This window comes from Arvicanthis niloticus, chromosome 5, assembly GCF_011762505.2.
Source record: "Arvicanthis niloticus isolate mArvNil1 chromosome 5, mArvNil1.pat.X, whole genome shotgun sequence".
Classification (NCBI taxonomy): domain Eukaryota; kingdom Metazoa; phylum Chordata; class Mammalia; order Rodentia; family Muridae; genus Arvicanthis; species Arvicanthis niloticus.
Window position 1 is genome coordinate 82328944 of NC_047662.1, and position 18328 is coordinate 82347271.

At 43.4% G+C, this 18328-nt stretch overlaps 1 protein-coding gene and 1 long non-coding RNA gene across 2 annotated transcripts in view; both read right to left on the reverse strand.

Annotated features, from left to right (window-relative positions):
- Positions 1–4105, reverse strand: part of Pappa (pappalysin 1) — a 223026-nt gene extending 218921 nt beyond the window's left edge. Inside the window, exon 1 of the mRNA XM_034502365.2 lies at positions 3685–4105. Within this exon, the coding sequence (XP_034358256.1) occupies positions 3685–4090 (406 nt within the window). The 5' untranslated portion in view covers positions 4091–4105. The remainder of the gene's footprint in view (positions 1–3684) is intronic.
- Positions 4106–6038: 1933 nt separating this feature from the next.
- LOC143442428 (uncharacterized) lies at positions 6039–10037 on the reverse strand. Its single transcript, XR_013110640.1, has 3 exons — positions 9833–10037; positions 6503–6693; positions 6039–6150 (listed from the first exon to the last, which is right to left on the reverse strand). It is a non-coding gene; the product is annotated as an uncharacterized LOC143442428 (long non-coding RNA).
- Between the last annotated feature and the right edge of the window lie 8291 nt (positions 10038–18328).

An 18328-nucleotide genomic window follows, 5' to 3' on the forward strand; every position in this document is an offset into this window, starting at 1 on the left:
ATTGTAACCAGTGCAGTATTCTGCATCCCAGCTGGGGATAGAGCAGGTCACAGGGAAAGCTATGCTTGTGTGTGAACTTCAGGTGAAGCTTCTGACTTTTCCAAGGGCTGAGTGAGAAATAACCTACAGAAGGGAGGAAGAAAGGGGTTCTTGGAAGCAACCAGCAAACTTTATTTCAACATTCACAACAAAAGAAAAGGGACCTGCCAGCAGAAGTGCTAGGTAGGACTATGGTTTAAAGCCCATCTCCTTCTGAGCTGGAACTCTGGGTCACTGATAGAGGGGATTGAGGATAGGGTCGAAAGAGGGCAGTGTTTGTAGGAGACACTTTTCAGGTCAGGAGAAACTTCAATAAGGTAATTGCCACTGGGAGCTCTGCTTCATTGAAAAAAAAATCAGTCTGTTGCTTTTGTTTCTTTTATGCTGGAGGAGTGGGGCATGGTTGGGGTTGGCTGGAGATAAGAGGCTTGAGTCTGGATCTGTCTGGTGTAGTACAAAAGCAGAGATGTGTCAGAACACACACAAACACACATACTACCTGGATGGTGGGCCTGTGTGGGATAAGAGGAGCCTGTTTATGAGACTTCTTCTGTGAAGTCTGGAAATAGGAATGCCAGAGGTTAAGTTCTAGCTCCTGCCCCTGAGCACGGTCATTCAGCAGACCCTTTAGTCCTCTGTGGATCTCTTCCCATTGGCCTGAATGACTACTGATAGATAACCTCTAGGGACCCAGCTCATAGTAGCCTTAAAGGAGCCTTCGGTTCTTAAAAATATCCTTGAGCTTTGGCAGAGCCAAGGAGAATGCTGAACCCCAACACTTTCTAACTGTGGCTTCGAATTTACCTACACAAGCTACTGTTCCGTGTGTGTGTGTGTGTGTGTGTGTGTGTGTGTGTGTGTGTGTGTATTCACCTTGCCTTTCAGAAAAACAAAAGGCTTGTTTTCTGTGCTTTCGAACCCTGCTTCTTCCCCCTGCCTCTCTCAGTGACTGTCTGAATCAGTGTCCGTGAAGTGAAGTTTGAACCCAGGCAGAAAAAGAACCAGGGGCAAGCAGATCTGGGAGCACTTCCGCCTACCAAGAGCTGCAAGGCCTGCCTGGCAGACAGACCTGGTTAACAGCACCGTAAAATTAGACCTTTACGAAACCCAATTGAATCGTGCAGTCTAGTGATGTAAGGCAGACTGGCCTGAGAGAGAGGCAGCAGCCCCAGGCCTGAAATAGCAGTTGCAAACCCTGCTGAGCGATGACTGCTCTGGAGATAGGTGACCAGGGATTCCTGTGGAAGTGGTGACGCCCAGACAGCAGCGAAAGCTAGCAGAGGTCAGGCAGCCAACCGGGCACCTGAGGTCACCACAGACAGCCGGAGGATGCTCACTGTTACCCACTTCGGAGTCCTGTCTCTCCCAGCCCCAATTTAACTACTGATCAGGGAATTTAAAAAGTACTTCTGGAATAAAAATCCTCTCTATTTGTTTGCTTTTTTAATTCAAGGAGAAGCAGGCTCTCTTTAGACCCACCCCGTATGCTCCGTGTGGAGGATACAGCAGAATAAGTCTTTTCTGGCACGCTGCCAGGTGTTTACACACTGCCAAATCTGGCTCAGATTCAACTAGAGGAGGGGAGGGGGTATCCACCAGAATTCTCCAGAGAACAGCTCCTAGGCTTTCTGGGGCTACATGGCAGTCGTGCCGTTTATTTATTAATTTATTTGCTTACTGTTTTGTTTTTGTTTTTTTGCTCTTCCGTTTTGTGAGGAATGTTACTTCCACGCATAAGATGAACCAGGCATTTTACAGGAGCAATAATAAGCTAGCATCCCTGATCCAATGAAAGTATTTTACTGCAACAATTGTGAGAACGGATTACGTGTTCCAGAGAACAGGAAGAGAGACCTTGGTCTGAGTTAGACACATAGAAGCCAGTCTCTCATGAAATCCCGTGAGACATAGATTTGCATTATGCATATATTAAATGCACCCACTATCTCTACAACCCTTGGCTTTCCGTTCTCCGGGGATCCCTTCCGAATCACCAACACAGCAAAGCCAGACCTACCCATCTTTAACCACTTTCAAGCAGCAGACCGCTGTTTTGAAAGTGAAAACACGCACGCGCGCGCGCGCGCGCACACACACACATACACACACACACACACACACACACACACACACACACAGAGAGAGAGAGAGAGAGAGAGAGAGAGAGAGAGAGAGAGAGAGAGAGAGTGAGTGTCAGTCAGTCCTGACTTATCATCTTCATGATTATTTTGAACCTTGTCTCCCCCGTTACATGTTGTACCCTCCTCTGGCTGATGAGGGTTTGGGAGCCGAAAGTGAATGAGCTCCGTTTCCCTCTCCTTTTCGGAGGGAGGGGGTGGTGGCTAGCGATGACGTCAGTTGTGTGTGTGTGTGTGTGTGTGTGTGTGTGTGTGTGTGTGTGTGTAGTCGTTCTTGCTCTCCTTTGGTAACTGGAAAGTGGGAGCTTTGAGGATACATTTGATTGACATGGTAGCAGAGTTTGTGTCTCCCGAAGGGGACTTCACTTAAATAGGAAAGTCAGTGCAGTATTAAGAAAGGTTTACGCTAAGGCAAAAACAGCCACAGACTCCCTGAGAGGGGTGGAATTGCAACAGCCTGTGCTTGCTCCCAGGCTACAGCAATGGGGGAACCCCTAATATAGCTTTAAGGAGTCCCAGGACAGGGCAAGGTTGTTTATGCAGTGAGGGAATCTCCCAGACAGAAAAGGCAAAACTTTCCTTCTCTCCTCCTGCGCAGCCACCCCCCCCCCCCCGCCTCCACCACCCCTCGTTTTATTAAAGGCATTTCCACAGATTCATTTAGAAGGCAAAATGGATGTTGAGGCGTTTGGAAGGTTTGCAGCCCTCGCAAAGTGTCCGGTTTCACTATGAGCTTTGCTGTGAAGCAGCGAAGGGGAGCGAGGGAGGGTGAAGAGGGAGAACTCAAATCTACTATAGGCTCATAAAAGTCCCCGTAGAGAAAAGCGCCCCATTTCTCAGCCCAGTCTGGAGAAGGCTGGCAGAGTGTGCACTACGAAGGTCTGACCCGGCCGTGAATGACAGGCAACCGGCTTTAAAAGCAAGGACCCAGAGAGGCAGTGTGGGTGGCTATGGTGGCTATGGTGGCGGGTGTGGATCCCAGAGGCAAGCTTCGGACAGAGAGCAACTTTAGGGTACTTCTAGGACTTCTAAGTCTGGCAATCAAAACTACCTGGCCCATGCCTACTTTGAGGGTAGCCAGGCTACTGAAGAATTACCTCTATCGAAAAGTAAAGAGAAATGAACGGTTCCCTATACTTCCTTCACACGTAACCCATCAGCAGTTTGTACCCTTCTTTCCCATACCCGGACAGAGTCTGTCTGCACATTCCCAGGACGCTCTAAGTGTTCTGGGTTCCGCGGGCTTCAGCTATCCCCAGCTCGTGGTCTTAGACAGGCGCGGAGCTCCCCAGTGCAGCTCCCCGGAGGTCGGGCAACGTCCCTTCTCAGCGCGCCCATTCCGCAGATGGGTTAAAGCAAGTCTCGCCTCCGCGGTCCCTGCGCTACTCCAGGGACGCCTCCCTCAGACCCACGCGCCACCCGGACCCCAGACATCCGTGAGCGTCCCGCAGGGGCCCTTAGAGACCTTCCGGGTGGTCCGCGGGACAGGGGACCCCTTTCGCCTTACCTGTGATCACCGCTGGAGACTTCTGGCCACCCTCGGCTCGCAACCACACTTGCAGCGTGAAGGCGTCGCGGGGTAGCTCCAGGTCCGCCCGGAGGCGCAGCTGCTCCCCTCGCCCGCTGAAATAGAGCGCCCGGCTCGGCGGGCTCGGCTCCTCGGCGCCCCTCGCCGCCCGCTGCTGCCGCCGCCGGGGGACGCGCACGGCTTCCCAGGCACCGCCCGGAGGCGGCGGCGGCGAGGCGCGGCGACCGCGGGCCGCCCGGGTGGCGCAGGTGGCCGGTCCGGCGGCGGGGCGCGGGGGGCGCACGGCCCGAGGGTCTCTCCGGGCCCGGCGGGGGCGCTCGGCCAGCCCGCAGCCCAGCGCGGCGCTCAGCAGCCCCAGGCGCAGCACCCAACTCCAGAGCCGCATGTCCGACGGTCCCCCCCGCCCCCCCTGCGCCCCTGCACCGCCGCCCGGAGCTGCCAGCTTTAGCTCGCGCCTAGACTTTGTCCCCCTTCTCGTGCGAGCCCCCCTTTCACTTGCTTTTTTTCTTTTCTTTCTCGCTTTCCTCCTCAAGGTGTGTGCTCCACTCCCCCCACCTTTGAAAAATACAGTCCAACTCCTCCTGGTTGGCAATTAATTTCTCTCCTCGCTCCTTTATCTGCCTTATTCCCCCCTTCTAACAGCTGGATGCCTTCCTCCTTGTTTTATTTCATTTTATTTTATATATTTCTAGCTCCTCAAAAAAAAAATCTCCTCTAACACACTGATCGGCTCAATTCCTTCCCTCCCCCCAAGATGCTCTCATTTATTTATTTTTTGCGTCCTTTATAACACAAGCCACAGCCCCCTTCTTCCCCCCCCGCCCCCTCCCCTCCCTCCTTCACGAAATGAAAGGAAAGAGGGGGAAAAAATCCTTTAGAAGATGAGTAAACAAGCGTGTGCTAATCTGTTCGCCAGCACTCCACCTTCCCAATTGAATGAGTCCCTGTTCAAACTGCGGGGATCATGACCAATCAATCGGTTTGGAGAGGCCGATCCACCTAGCCTTCCTCTACTTTGCCGTTTGTCTCCTTTCCTTCGCTTCAGCTTCTCCACCCCCTCTTTCTTCTACTTCTTCTTTTTTTTATAAAAGAAGACAATCTTAAAGTAACAATTTAATGAAATTCTGTACACACCCCCTTACGGTCCTCCCTGCTCTTCCCATTCCGCTCAAAACACACGTTCTGGTTTGTTTTGCTTTGCTTTGCTCCCTTTACCCCCGCCCCTTATTTTTATTTTTATTTTGCCTCCTGGCGGGAGAAAGAAATCTGTCTTTCAGGGTCTCATTTGCCCTTCGCTGTTACATGTCTCCCTTTTCCACAACACATAAAGCGTTGAAACTTGATTCTAAGATTCTTTTTCATCTTCTTCCCTTCCTCGTTCTCCTTCTCCCACTTTTCTTCTTTTTCTCTGTCCTCCTTCCTTCATTTCCCTCTCCCATTTTCCTCTTTCTCGTGTTCTCTGTCCTTTTTGCCTTTCTCCTTCCCCCCCCCTCACCAAATTTTCTTAAAGTTATAGTATGGTTCTCTCTTCCCTGCGTCCCCAATGCTAACCTTCAGGCTTCAGTTTACCAAACTCCTTTCCTAAATCCTGGTAGATTGAACAGAACATCAGAGAAGTGTTTCCAGGGCATCTCCCTTGGAGATATTGTGGACCAGCGCTATGTCCCCGCTCATTGCCCCTAAATAATCCCAAAGCATTCAGTTGGTGGTTAGACATACTTTTGGTTGAATATAAATGGAAGGAAAATATGAATTTACCCAATTCCCACCTAAAAAACAATCCAGGTCTCTTAATGCTGCACCGGCAGCACAGGTAAGCAGGTAGCAGTCTGCTGCCTGTGGCTCTATATTTTGAACTGAAACATATATATATATATATACATATTTTTTTTCTTTTCCCCCTCTTTATGGAACTCAAAAGCTCCCCCTTATGGCAAAACAGTTCTCTTTCCCTCGAGCGGTTAATAAGTCAAAATGTGTTTAGCCCTGGTGGTTTAGAAGTTATTAGTTCTTTGCTAGTCGGTACAAATAGTATCACTATAAAAAGATGTCATTCCAGGTAGAATTCATGGTGGAAAACTGAGGTGAAGTTGATGCTACTAATTAGTGACTTGATCTCCCGTGGTGTTCTTCACATCCTCAGGGCTGTTCCAGATCCTTCCTCGGAGTTAGTATCTTTGCTACCTGCTCCAGGGAGGGAGAGAACCACTGGAGAGTGTTCGCTGGTAAATGGATGAAGATTTGTAAGATGACCAATGACTCAGACTCCCCTGTCCATAAAAACTGAATGTGGTACACAGGGATCACAGCACTGTTCTGCAAACCAGCTATCCCAGATTTTTGTCAGGGAAGCACTTGCTATACAGAGTCAGGCTAAGAGGTCTGGGACTTAGCTTCTCTCCTTACAAAGTGATATTTATCCTCCGTCCTCCATTCTTTAGAGACCTGATGGAAAGAAAAAAAATTAGCGTGCGCAATGCCATGTGTAGAAACATTCCCTCTCCCTGTCCACAATTTTGATTCACCTGTACAAGCTACGAGGTTGTCCTCAAAGAAGGAAAAAGGTGGAGGATGACTGGCATAAACACTGTCATTCAGTAACCCCCTCCCCTAATGATACTGGAACATGTTTATTGCTCACTTCAGTTATGACAATCATGTATTTGGAGACTATATTTCCAGGGGTCTGTAAGCCATTGTGTACAACAGTTTTAATCTTCGAAGACATTTAGAGTTTCATCTACTTTCCAACCAGAAATGAGAATAGGAGACACATCAACTTCTAACACATACACACCTTGTCTTTCTGCGAACTATTTCGCTGTAACCTTCCATTTTGCTACCTTCATAAATGACAGTATAGACTTTCACAGTTTATTCTGAGGACAAAACTTCCTGAACTGTAGAATTTGTCTATGAGCACCATGTATGCAGCTGTTCCCATCAAGGTCAAAGTGCTCCTTGGGTCCTTAAGTAAAAACATCTTCTCTGAAAGAGATAGAAAGGAAAGAATAGATACTATAGGTTGTTTTGCTCTTTGACCCCCCAATCCCTTTTACTGACATATCACCAAATGTATAATTACTGGCTTGCTAGATGGGTACAGTGGGTCAAGGTCAGGTCTGCTAACCTGAGTTCAATTCCTTGGACCCACATGGTGAAAGAAAAAGACTCAACTCCTGCAAGTCTTGTGTTTTATCTGCCACATTTAAATCATGGAATTCACCACCTCCAGCAAATAAATAAGTACAATAAAATTTTAGCCACATGATTGCCAGTTCCCCTCACGTGTCTTGGAGGCTGCTCTTATTCTTTATACACATAGGGATTTGCTTGTTTTTATGCGGGAGTCTCATGGATGAATCGCACAGAGGACCATAGGCCATTCAAACCAATGGCTTACACATGGCCTTTGTATTGGCTTACATATAAAATAATGATTTATCCTGTACTGCTCTCTCCTGTTAAATTAATCATGTGGTCTCTTGTGATTTTTTTTTATTTACATCTTTCCATCTCTCCCCCTTTTAAGTACCAGAAACTTCCCACATGATAGCTGTGCTAGTACTGTACTATGGGATAATAGAGCCCATTTGGTCTCGATATAGCTGTCCAGTCCCGGTTCCCTTCTCAGGGCCTCCCTTAAGTTTCTGAGGAAACTTTTGTTACCAAACCCCTTCTTCCTCTGTACTTTTAATCCTTGGGACATATGCCCTCAAGAGGCATCTTATCTGGAAGTAATTTAAAGTTCTATATGTAGTTCAGAAGGGCCTATGGAAGTTAGAGTAATATCGGAGTAGCACCTTAGAGACGTAGATGGGTAAATTGTGGTCCAAAGTACTGGTTTCAGAGTCACCATGATGTGGGTTCCAATGACCTTCAGCAAGTTGTTAGTTTTTCTGAGTCTTAGTGGCCATACCATGGTGCTAGCACGGAGGATTGTGTGACATAGTAGTAGCTGCTCAGTAAAGGACCACCCATATTTCTTTATGTAGGTTTAAATTTAATGCCCATTAAGCTTCTCTTGCAGCTTTTCTCTACAGCCAGGACACTATCTTTTGACTCCCAGACGGTAAATTATTCTCATCTTGGATTTCTAAGGCAGTATTGTCTTCTTGTCGAACCAGTGAGACAGGCTCATGCATTGTTCTCAATGTCCTGTTTATGTCTTCCTGCCAAGATTAGGGAGTATCAAGGGCAAGAACTTCCAAGGGTCAACTCAGTCACCTGCTTAGAGAAGTTTAACTAGGCACAAACAGGCCCCCGAAGGGCTCCCTCCTCTGGGCTCTCCTAAAACTTTTACTGAATTTCTATTAGCCTATCCCCAAGGCAACTTGTGCTTCCTTAAATGTCTGCTGGAGTCCTGTTCAAAGCATCTATGTTGTACTTCCCCAAACACGGAGCTCAGTGCTCCTCTGCTCATGTAACCATTTGTTCAAATCAGTGATAAAAAAAAGCATATGATACAGCTCATCCTATAATGCCAATCATTATTCTATAAACACACTAGGTTCATGAAGAATAGCTAATCTAACTCCTCCCTCTTCCTGGTTCTTAGAGTTGAGGATGGCCCTGTAGGTATCCTGACACGTCCAGTGTAACATTTAGTAGCTTTTCAACCGAGATAACATAGATACAGACTTTGGGATGAAGTGAAAAGAGTTCAGCAACTACTCTCTTAGCAGCTTGCACTTATAGTAAATTTGAAGTAAATTACTTGTATTGGAGCCTTCTCAGGAAATACTTATAGCAGTCCTGCAGAGAAAGTTAAGTGGGGTTGGGGATGGGGGAGGGCATGGGTTGAGAAGAGAAAAGAGATAAAAGGAGGAAGAGACAGAAAGAGATAGAGGGATAGAGGGAGGAAAGGAAAGAAGGAAAGAAAGAGAGAGGGGGGAGGAAAGGAGTGTTAACTGGATAGTGGAGTGCATTTTCCACCCAGGTGTAACATTGTGTACCATGTTCAGAGACCACAGAATGGTCGTCCTGCTTTTAAATCACATTTTTTTATTTGTACACTCTTCATAGTGTCACTGGGAGATGAAATGAGACTGTCATGGCTATCATGTAGCACCCTGCTGTGAGTTGGCATGTTAGTGAATGCTCTGTACAAACCAGCTTCCTCATCCTTGTCTCAAGAGTAGCTAAAATTGCATTATGTGACATACAGGCAGGAGTGGGACATTGTCATAAAGTTCTGACAGTGATAGTGCCCTTCCCTTACCAAGTGCCGACTGTATGTCACTTAAAATAATAATGATTATAGTAATCCACTACTAGTGCTTTTACTCTTTACGAAATTAAGGGTAGCTATGAGTTCAGTTTAATTTAATTGCTCAGGAAGTTACTTATCAATGCTGTTTTCTTGAATTCTGTTAAAAAAATAAAATTTGTGTCAGACCAATATAAGTTGAGTGTCTCTAAGATCTTTATTAAAATATCATTCAAATTACTGTTAGCAACAGTAATTTAGCAGATAACTGTTCTTAGCTCAGCATCACATGGAAAGGGATCTAGTGATCATATTGTTTGCATCATGTACAGGTAGAAAAATGGGGTGAGGGACCTAATTTGTGTGGATGTGGACTTCACAAGCCTGATTTATTTCCTATTTTAATTCTTGAACCATTCTTGTTCAGAAATGAGTGGCTGTAGAATCATCTGCTCCCTCTTTCAGTTCTTCATGTTAATTTACAAGAAGCCGAAACAGAAATTCCTAGATTCAAACTCTAGTCATTTGGCTTATACAGAAAAACATCCTTTACTTATCTCAGGTACCTGGAACATTTATTAAGCTGAGAATTAAAGTTGAAGGTGAAACCAGTGATTATCAGTTTTATGTTTAGCTTCTTGTTTATAGACAACCATCATTTATCTGGGTTCTGCTAATTTATATTCTTCTCTCAGTAACAATAACTTATTGTTGCAGTCCCTGTTCATACTATATGATATTTAATTTTCAGAACTATAATCTGTAAGTTTTCATGATCTTCCCAGTTTCCAAATAAATAAATGAAGCTTAAAATAACATGTTTTTCAAAAAATAAAAAGTTAGTTGAATTCTGTGACACATTAAGCTCAGAGTTATCTCACTCCAAAGTCCACAGTCTTAACTAAAGGGCTGACCCACCTTTAATCCTGCTTTATCTTGCTATTGTTTTCAACTGGAACCAGGGAAATCCCTCCAAAATTCAGTGGAAGAGAAGATTTGTAAGAAATCAGAACTAGGCAATGAGGGGCGGTTTCTTCTTTTGGTACACTTGGCCCTGTTTTGTTGATCAGAAGAGGAACCTTTGTTCTGCTTAACTCTAAGATAAACAAAAGAGACTAGAAGAACCTGGAGTCACATAATGAACAAAGCTTTCAACTCCTTTCCCCCCAGAGATTCCAAAATCCCAGCCCTATCGGCCACTTTTTATATGAACGGAGTTGGAAGGCCCTGCCCTCATCCCTGTTTGGTGAAGCCTTTTCTGTGTGAAGCTAATCCAGCAATATTTACTGAAAAACTCAACTTACATCAGTTAGGATCTTGACTTGTTAGGACTTTTCTGCATGTTATTCATGGACTGAATCCAGATTTTTCACAACTCAATTAGCTTAGCTTCCCTCTCCCCAAATTAAGGATGCTTACATTTAGAAACAGGAGCAATTTACCCCAAGTCATGTAGCTATAAGATATATACTCAGACCAAATGTCTAATTCAAACTCTTTCCCTCTGAACTAGTAGAAAAGCCACCATCTCCATAACATTTTAACCATAAAACAAAAACAACAACAAAAAAAGCAAAACAAAAAACATTCTTAGGGACTGCTGAGCCTTCTCTCTTTGTAACACTGTTGTCTGTTCCTGTTTTCCTTTCTATGCTAGATTTTAAGTTTCCTGAAGATAAGACTTGTATCTTGTGCCTTTTGCCACTCCATATGGAGTGTGCCCTCTGAGTTTTATGCTAAGTAAGAACACAGAGAGCATTTGGTGGCATCCAGTTCCTGCTGTGTGTAACTTCAAATAAAGGAGGCCATGCTCAGATCACTTTTTACCGAGTCCTTCCATGCCTTAAAGCCCAGAAAAGGAAAGCCAAAGCCACACTAGGAAGCCTCCTTTTCTAGCTACAAGTTTAGTCACTACTCATTGCCAAGCCAGCCAGCCAGTCTACTGTATGTCTCTACTGTTCTTGTCCTGCGAAACTAATTCTAGATAGATGTCATTTGAGGAAGACATTAATATATGCCACACCAGCCCATTATATTTGTTCATATCAGAAGTATTTTACAACATTTTAAATTGAGCTCTCTTTTTATAAGTGTGAAGAAGAGGTTTACTTAAAGTCATATGTCCAAACTACCCCAACCTGCTTTCTGCCCCCTAAACAATCATGCATTCTACAGAAATGCTACCCGTCTTAGTCTGAATGATGATGATGATGTGCCTGCTTATTCAACAGCTGTTTAACAACGTTGACTCTTAAATACTTGACATTTTGCAAAAGTCTAGCTAGCTGTGTGGACTGATCATTTCCATTCTTATGTTGTTTTACCATTGTTGTTTGCCTTTATTTACTAAGTTTTTTTATATATTATATTATTTATTCTTTACAGTTCCTAGTAGCAGGTAGTAGGACTATCTCCATTATATATATATATATATATATATATATATATATATATATATACAAAACCTTGGAGCACTGTGTGAATTTTTGTCAACCACTGCCCAGATTCAGTTGTCTTTAAAGCCTGTGTTCTTTGCCTATATGTTAAGGTGCAGCTGTGGATGTTTCTACCAGATAACTTGACACAAGAAGCCAGAAGATAGTTTTAAACTTAAGCTGATATAGATCACCAGTAATCACCAGCCCTCCATAATGGAAAATACTCTGGAGATGAATGTTGAGAGAGGTAACTGCATAATTCTAAAAGAATACAGACCATGGACTTGGAACATATAAAAAGCACGTATTATCTGTTTGTCTGTCTGTCTTATGTCTTTACCTACCTAATTGTATTTTTTGTGTGATGAAACATGTACCTTACCACTTAGCTTTATCATCACCCTCTAAAATACTGATTTCAAATGGCTAATAGACAACAGTGACCTTAAACAATGACCCTCATATATGAGGAGTGCTGTATGAGTCTCATTTACTCTCACTGTATAGTATCATGATGAGAAATGACAATTCATATTTGCATATATTTTACAGTGTTCGGTATGTGCTAAAGTCAGATCTTGCAAGAGGCAAATACAGGTTCTATGTTACTTGTCTATTTTCTTACTACTGTTTAACTCCAGGGTTACCTTCCCTTTTAAGACTGTGAGACAACTATGGAGGTAAAAAATTGTTTAGCCCCTGGTTTTAGAGCTAAAAAGTGTATCCTGGTGTAACTGCTGTTTTAGGCTTATTTTTCTCTGTAAGACCATTGGATTCACAGCTTCTCTGATCTTCCCGTTATTGAATGAATCTGGACATTATTACATGTTTACACACAAATTCCACAGCTTATTTTATGGAATGGGCAATAGCTGTTCTGATTCCAATAAAAATCCCATAGTGACTTCTAGAGGATATGCTCGTGAGAATTCTCATCAATTCTCAGTAGTTTAGATTCATTATCTATCATTCTCCAGGACAGTACAGAAGGATGTCTAAATCTGGAAGACAAATGTAATCCAAGGTTAGGCATGATTCTCTGCATGGCAGCCTTGGTCAGCCAGACTTCAGTTAACAAATGGTTGCAAACACTTTATCAAAACAGTCTGGAACATTCTCATATGTCTGTCTTCAGAGGCAATATTAATTAATGTTCATGTCCTGATTCACAATATTCATCCATCTGAATGGAGAGCACTGTCACTGACAACCTCTAGAAGACAAAAAGGGAACAGGAAGCCAACACTGGATTGACTGCTTTGGGTCCAATTTAGCATCTTCACGTGAATCCAGGTAACAGACTCCAAGGAGAGACTGCTGGAGAGCAATGCTACGGGCCTATACTTGGTTCACAGAAGTTGAATGTAAGTGCTACTACATGACCATGTTGGACAGAACTTGCTTAGACTTCTCATTAGTTAACGGAGGTCAGTAATCTCAAATTCTATTGCTTAACCTTCCTCTGAGAAGTAAATGAGTTAGCAAGCACCAAGGATATGGTTTGTTTAAAATGTGCAATTAGTTTGAGTCATCTAAATTGTAACAGTCTTTATACCGAGGTTTTTTTCAGATCCTTAGAAGCATCCTCAAATCAGGGTGAATGTGGAATTTTTCTTCTAACTTGAGAAATAGCTATTAGTAATCCATTGGGTGCCAGGCCTCAGGCCAAGTGCAGAAGCTGCAAATATGACTTTCATGTCCCTGAGCTTACATGTCTAAAAATACTAACAAACATGTGTTAAGAATCAAGAAGTGTTGGGGTCAGAGAAGCACTTCACAATGTATATACACTAGGCCTTAAACCGTCAACTTTACTCACTTGAAGTAAGCAACTGTCTTAGCCATGCTTTCCTGCCGGAGAGCCTGAGGCTTACTAGAAGAGGCCAGCTAATGCACAGGCTGCTACACGGGGATTTCAGACAAAGCCACTTAACTACAGAGATTTTGCGCTGGTCTGCTCTACCTATCCCCTTTCTTGTCAGTCATCAGAAACTCGGAAGCAAACCAGTGTCCCCTCAATCTCTTGGTGAGGTCCAAGTCAAATGTCCTGAAAATGTAAGCAGCAGCAGTCCTGCCAATACCCCCTCACCATTGCCCCCCCCCCCCTTCTGAACCTCACGTTCACGTTCTGGGAAAAGGAATTAACATGGCCTTCTTTCAGAGAGTGGTTATAAAATGACATAATTCAATGTAGTCAAAATATCCACACAGAAGTACGTTCTTGCAGAACAGTCCCCTACGGCCCCTCCCCCCACATCCACACCCCTGCCACCCAAGCTTTGCAGTCTTATGTAAATGTCTTCTCTGGCCAAGTAGGATGTGAGGCCTTGGAGAAGGGATTTTGTGTCTTAGAAACAACCTTGGGGGCAAAACAAGTTGGGTTTAAATCCTGGCTATGTCACTTACAAGATACATGCCCCTGGACAAATTACCTCAGCTCGCTCTTGCTCTCCATTTCCTCATTTGTAAATAGGCTTAAAATTACCTCCTTTGCTGGATTATTGTAAAGCATGAGTGAGATAGTGCAGTAAAGCCCCTGGCAGAGTGCCTGGCACAGAGGATGCGCTCTGTGAGGTGTCTGTCTCACAACACACCCAGTCCATAGCAACAATCAGAATTTGTGATAGACAGTTACACAACAGGAGCAATTCAAACCACAGATACTTGTTCTGAGGATTCCATGATCCCCAACTGGACTCATTCATCTTCAGTCTGCATTTCGTGAGAGGAAGTGAGAGAATTTTCCTGAAATGTTTTTTTTTTTTTTTTAATTTCTCCACTTCCTTTTTCTTCTGCTTCTTAGTCCTTTTCTTTTCCTGCTTCCCATTCCATTTTCTTCTTTCTTTCTCTACCTCCCTCATTCCTTTAGTCTCTTCTTTAATTTTAAAATTCAGATCTCCTAGGGACCAAGGACTGGTTATGTCATTTTGCTATACCTAGTTACTTGTCATTTTCTTTGGAATGCATGTTTGTGCGAATGTCCGACAAGCATCATAGAAAGGAAACACACTTTTAGCAAATAAACTTAGTTACATTTTTTGATCTCTGTCCTAACATGACGGGCAAATGTGCTGCCCAGGTGTTAGTATCTGGCATCTTAGTCTTCAGTAAATTCTGATTTGGCTTTTGTTGTTGTTTTCCTGTTTTCATTTGATAGTGACAATGGAGTCCTTGCACTAAGGGCTGACAATCAAATATGAAGAATGATACTTGCTTATTTGGGACAACAGATAAGGAAGTAAATCCCAGAGAGCTCTGGTCCTCAGAGATTTTCTTCCTTCTTTCCTTTTTCTGCTCCTCTCTCCTATGGTGCAGCTTACCCACTACTTTCCCTGTTGCCCGCACCTCATTGTCATGCTCTAGGAGAATGAAGTAACATGAAGAGACATACTTCAGATGCAATGGAATCCATGGACTTATGTCCACTGTGGAAGGAAGAACTAGAAAGAAGATGCTCTTGTCCAGTAGCTCTTTTCCTAGGTTAAGAACAAGAAATGAGGAACACAGAGGGAAACCAGTTCCCTCTGGGTTTTGATGGGTTAAGATCCAAGCCCTCTTCAGTCCCATGTAAATGTTGGTGGGTGAGGGTTGAATACAGAATGCAGAAGGAAGGTAAAAGAGTGTTGGAACTAAAGTTGCAGGCAACTGTGAGGCAGACTGTGTGAGTGCTGGGAACATAACTCAGGTCCTCTTCAGGAGCACCACATGCTCCAGCAGCTGAACCAACTCTAAGCTCCTAATTAACTTTTACGGTTTAGCACATTCCCTAGAATATTGAATCAGGCCTTGTTTCTATGGTTGGCTAATAATGGCACAATTAAGAACATAAACAAACAAACAAACAAACAAGCAAACAAAAAGATCATGTTCTAAGTCCAGCAAATAACACTCTTCTAGTCTGGGTAGTTTCAATCCAGGTAGGTATGCAAGGACTGAAGGAGCTGAAGGGGTTTGTAACCCCACAGGAAGAACAACAATATCAACTAACTAGACACCTCCAGAGCTCCGAGAGACTAAACCACCAACCAAAAAGTACATATAGCAGAAGATGGCCTTGTCGGCCACCAATTGGAGAAGAGGCTCTCGGTCCTGTGAAGGCTTGATGCCCCATTGTAGAGGAATGCCAGGGTGGGGAGGCTGGAGTGGGTGGGTGGGGGAACACTGTCATAGAAGCAGGGGGAGGGGGGATGAGATGGGAGTTTAGAGGGGACTGGGAAAAGGAATAACATTTGAAATGTAAATAAAGAAAATATCCATTAAAAAAGACACAACTGTACAGCCAAAAAATGTAAATAATGAAAATATCCAATATAAGAAAGAGGAAAAAAAAAAAAAAGAAAGAAAAAAAAAACGTTGCAAGGATTTGTGTTTGCTTTTTTTAAAAAGTCCTCATTACCCAGGAGTGCTGCTGTATGCCTGCAATGGTAACACCTGACACTGCGACAGGAAAGATGGCTTTGAGCTCAAGTGGACTGTGTACTGCATAGTGAATTCCAAGCTAGACCAGACAATAGAATGAGACCTTGTATCAAAACAATACCGGATAAGAGTCCCCATTATCATTGGCATTTTTTTTATATCTGAAAAATGACAATAAAACCCTTCATATTTCACTTCCCCAGTGAGTGTCATATTCCTGGGAAAATTACACACGTATATCGCAGTTCTCACCCTAGCCAGGTAGAGTCTTGAGGTAATTATATACTTTTTCTGTTGTTATTTTTCCAGATTAATAAACTCCAAGCAACACCTCATTGCCCAAGGGAATGCAATCTGACAGCTCCAGGTGGCTCCCCATCAAAGGCTGAAGATGCTCCATGAATCTTAATCCTTTATCCTGACAGTCTGCGGTGAGATAGCCCACAACTGGACAGAACATTCTGCACAGAAGAAAGGAAGTCCCCCCTCCTGAGTTATGTCAGAGAGAAGTTGGAATCTGTAGTCCATTCTTAATCTGTTTTTCCCCCAGAGGAACATGAATGGGACTATAGCTTTATTAATAAATGTTTTGTTCATGATGCAGTATCCAATAGCTGTGTTTTCTTTGTCCCCAGATGGCACGGGAAAATGAAAAATCTCACCTCTCTTGCTTATTTTTCATATTTCCTTCATGACACTAATTATGCAGTTTAATTAGCATTCTCTTGGGGCTGCAGCTTGTGAACTACCTGAAGAAAGGAGGTAACTTTTGAAATTTGCTTTATTTTGTTTTTGTTCAGTACTTGTGGTTTTCTCAAAACATACGACAGTCTAGAATGATCAAAGATTTTTTTTTTTTAATTTAATATTTAAACGCTAAATGGTGGTGTCAGAGTTCCAGTTTCTTAACAAGTAGTATACGTCCCACAACTGGAATATAATCTATTACAATCAAGAAGCTGAAGCAATTTTTCAAAGAACTAGTTTTACAAAACAATAACCCCATGCTGACAAAGGCTGTACAAGAAATATTGCATCTCCTCAAGAGGCAGACAGTCAAATAAAGAATGATAACACTTAGGACAGAGGTAGTATCCCATCCAAAACATCTAATGGAAGGGTCCAGAAAGACAGGTTGCAATGTGCAAGTTCTTTGACTGACACTTGAGCATAGAGTAAATTAATTAAAATTAGTGGACTTCCTGCTGAGTATAAGAGGAATCAACAAATGATAATATAAGGAATTGATATGAAATCTTCATTCTTAAATATCCTGGATCCTGATGGAGGAAGGAACACAATTATATATTGAGGGAGGTGGCATGAGAACCTATCTGATACATTGAGGCATTCATTTAAAAAGAAAACCATAGGATATATAAAATCATGCATAGGAAGCAGAACTGGCTTGTTGCAGACAGAGTGAGTAGGCAGGATGGCCAAAATTTGTAAATAGAAGTTTTGAGACTAACTATATCAAGAATGACTGAGACACAAAAAGCACCTTACCTCATACTTTCTGGGATTCAACAATGGCATATTCTTTTTTTTTATAATTTATTTTCATTGCATATTATATTTACATTTCAGATTTTATCCCCTAACCCTTCTTCCACCCACCACCCAGGGACCTCCTATCCTAATCTCCCTCCTCATGCTTCTATGAGGATGTGCCCCCACCTACCCCCCACTCCCACCTTCCCACCCTCGAATTCCCCCCCCCCCCCCCACTCAGTGTTCAGCCTTCATGGGAGCAAGAATCTCCTCTCCCACCTATGCCTGACAAGGTCAACCTCCCTTTCATGTACAGGTAGAGTCAAGGGATCTCTCCCTATGTGCTCCCAGGCTGGTGGTTTAGACCTTGGGGAGCTCTGGTTGGTTGCTATTGTTGCTCTCCTCATGGGGCCCCAAACCCTTTCTGCTCCTTCAATCTTCTCTTTAACTTCTCCATTGGGAAACCCTTGATCATATCAGTGGTTAGCTGTGAGCATCGTCCTCTGAATGTGTCAGTGTCTGGCAGACCTCTAAGGAGACAGCTATATCATGTTCTTGACAGCATGCACTTCCAGCCATCCACATCAGTGTCTAGCTTAGGTGACTGTACATGGGATGGATACCCAGGTGGAATGGTCTCCAGATGGCCCCTCCTTCCGTTTCTGTCCCATTGTTTTGTTTCCATATTTGCTCCCTTGAGTATTTTTGTTACTCGTTCTAAGTAGAACTGAGGCATCCCCTCTTGGTCTTCCTTCCTCATGAGCTTCTTGTGGTCTGTGAGTTGAGTCTTCGATATTCCAAGCTTTTGGGCTAACATCTGCTTATCAGTGAGTAAATACCAAGTGTGTTCTTTTGTGATTGGGTTAACTCACTCAGGATGATAATTTCTAGTTCCATCCATTTACCTAGGAATTTCTCAAATTCATTATTTTTAATAGCTGAGTAATACTCCATTGTGTAAATGTACCACATTTTTTGTATCTATTCCTCTGTTTAAGGACATCTGGGTTCTTTCCAGCTTCTGGCTATTATAAATAAGGCTGCATATTCTTAGGAAAGCAAA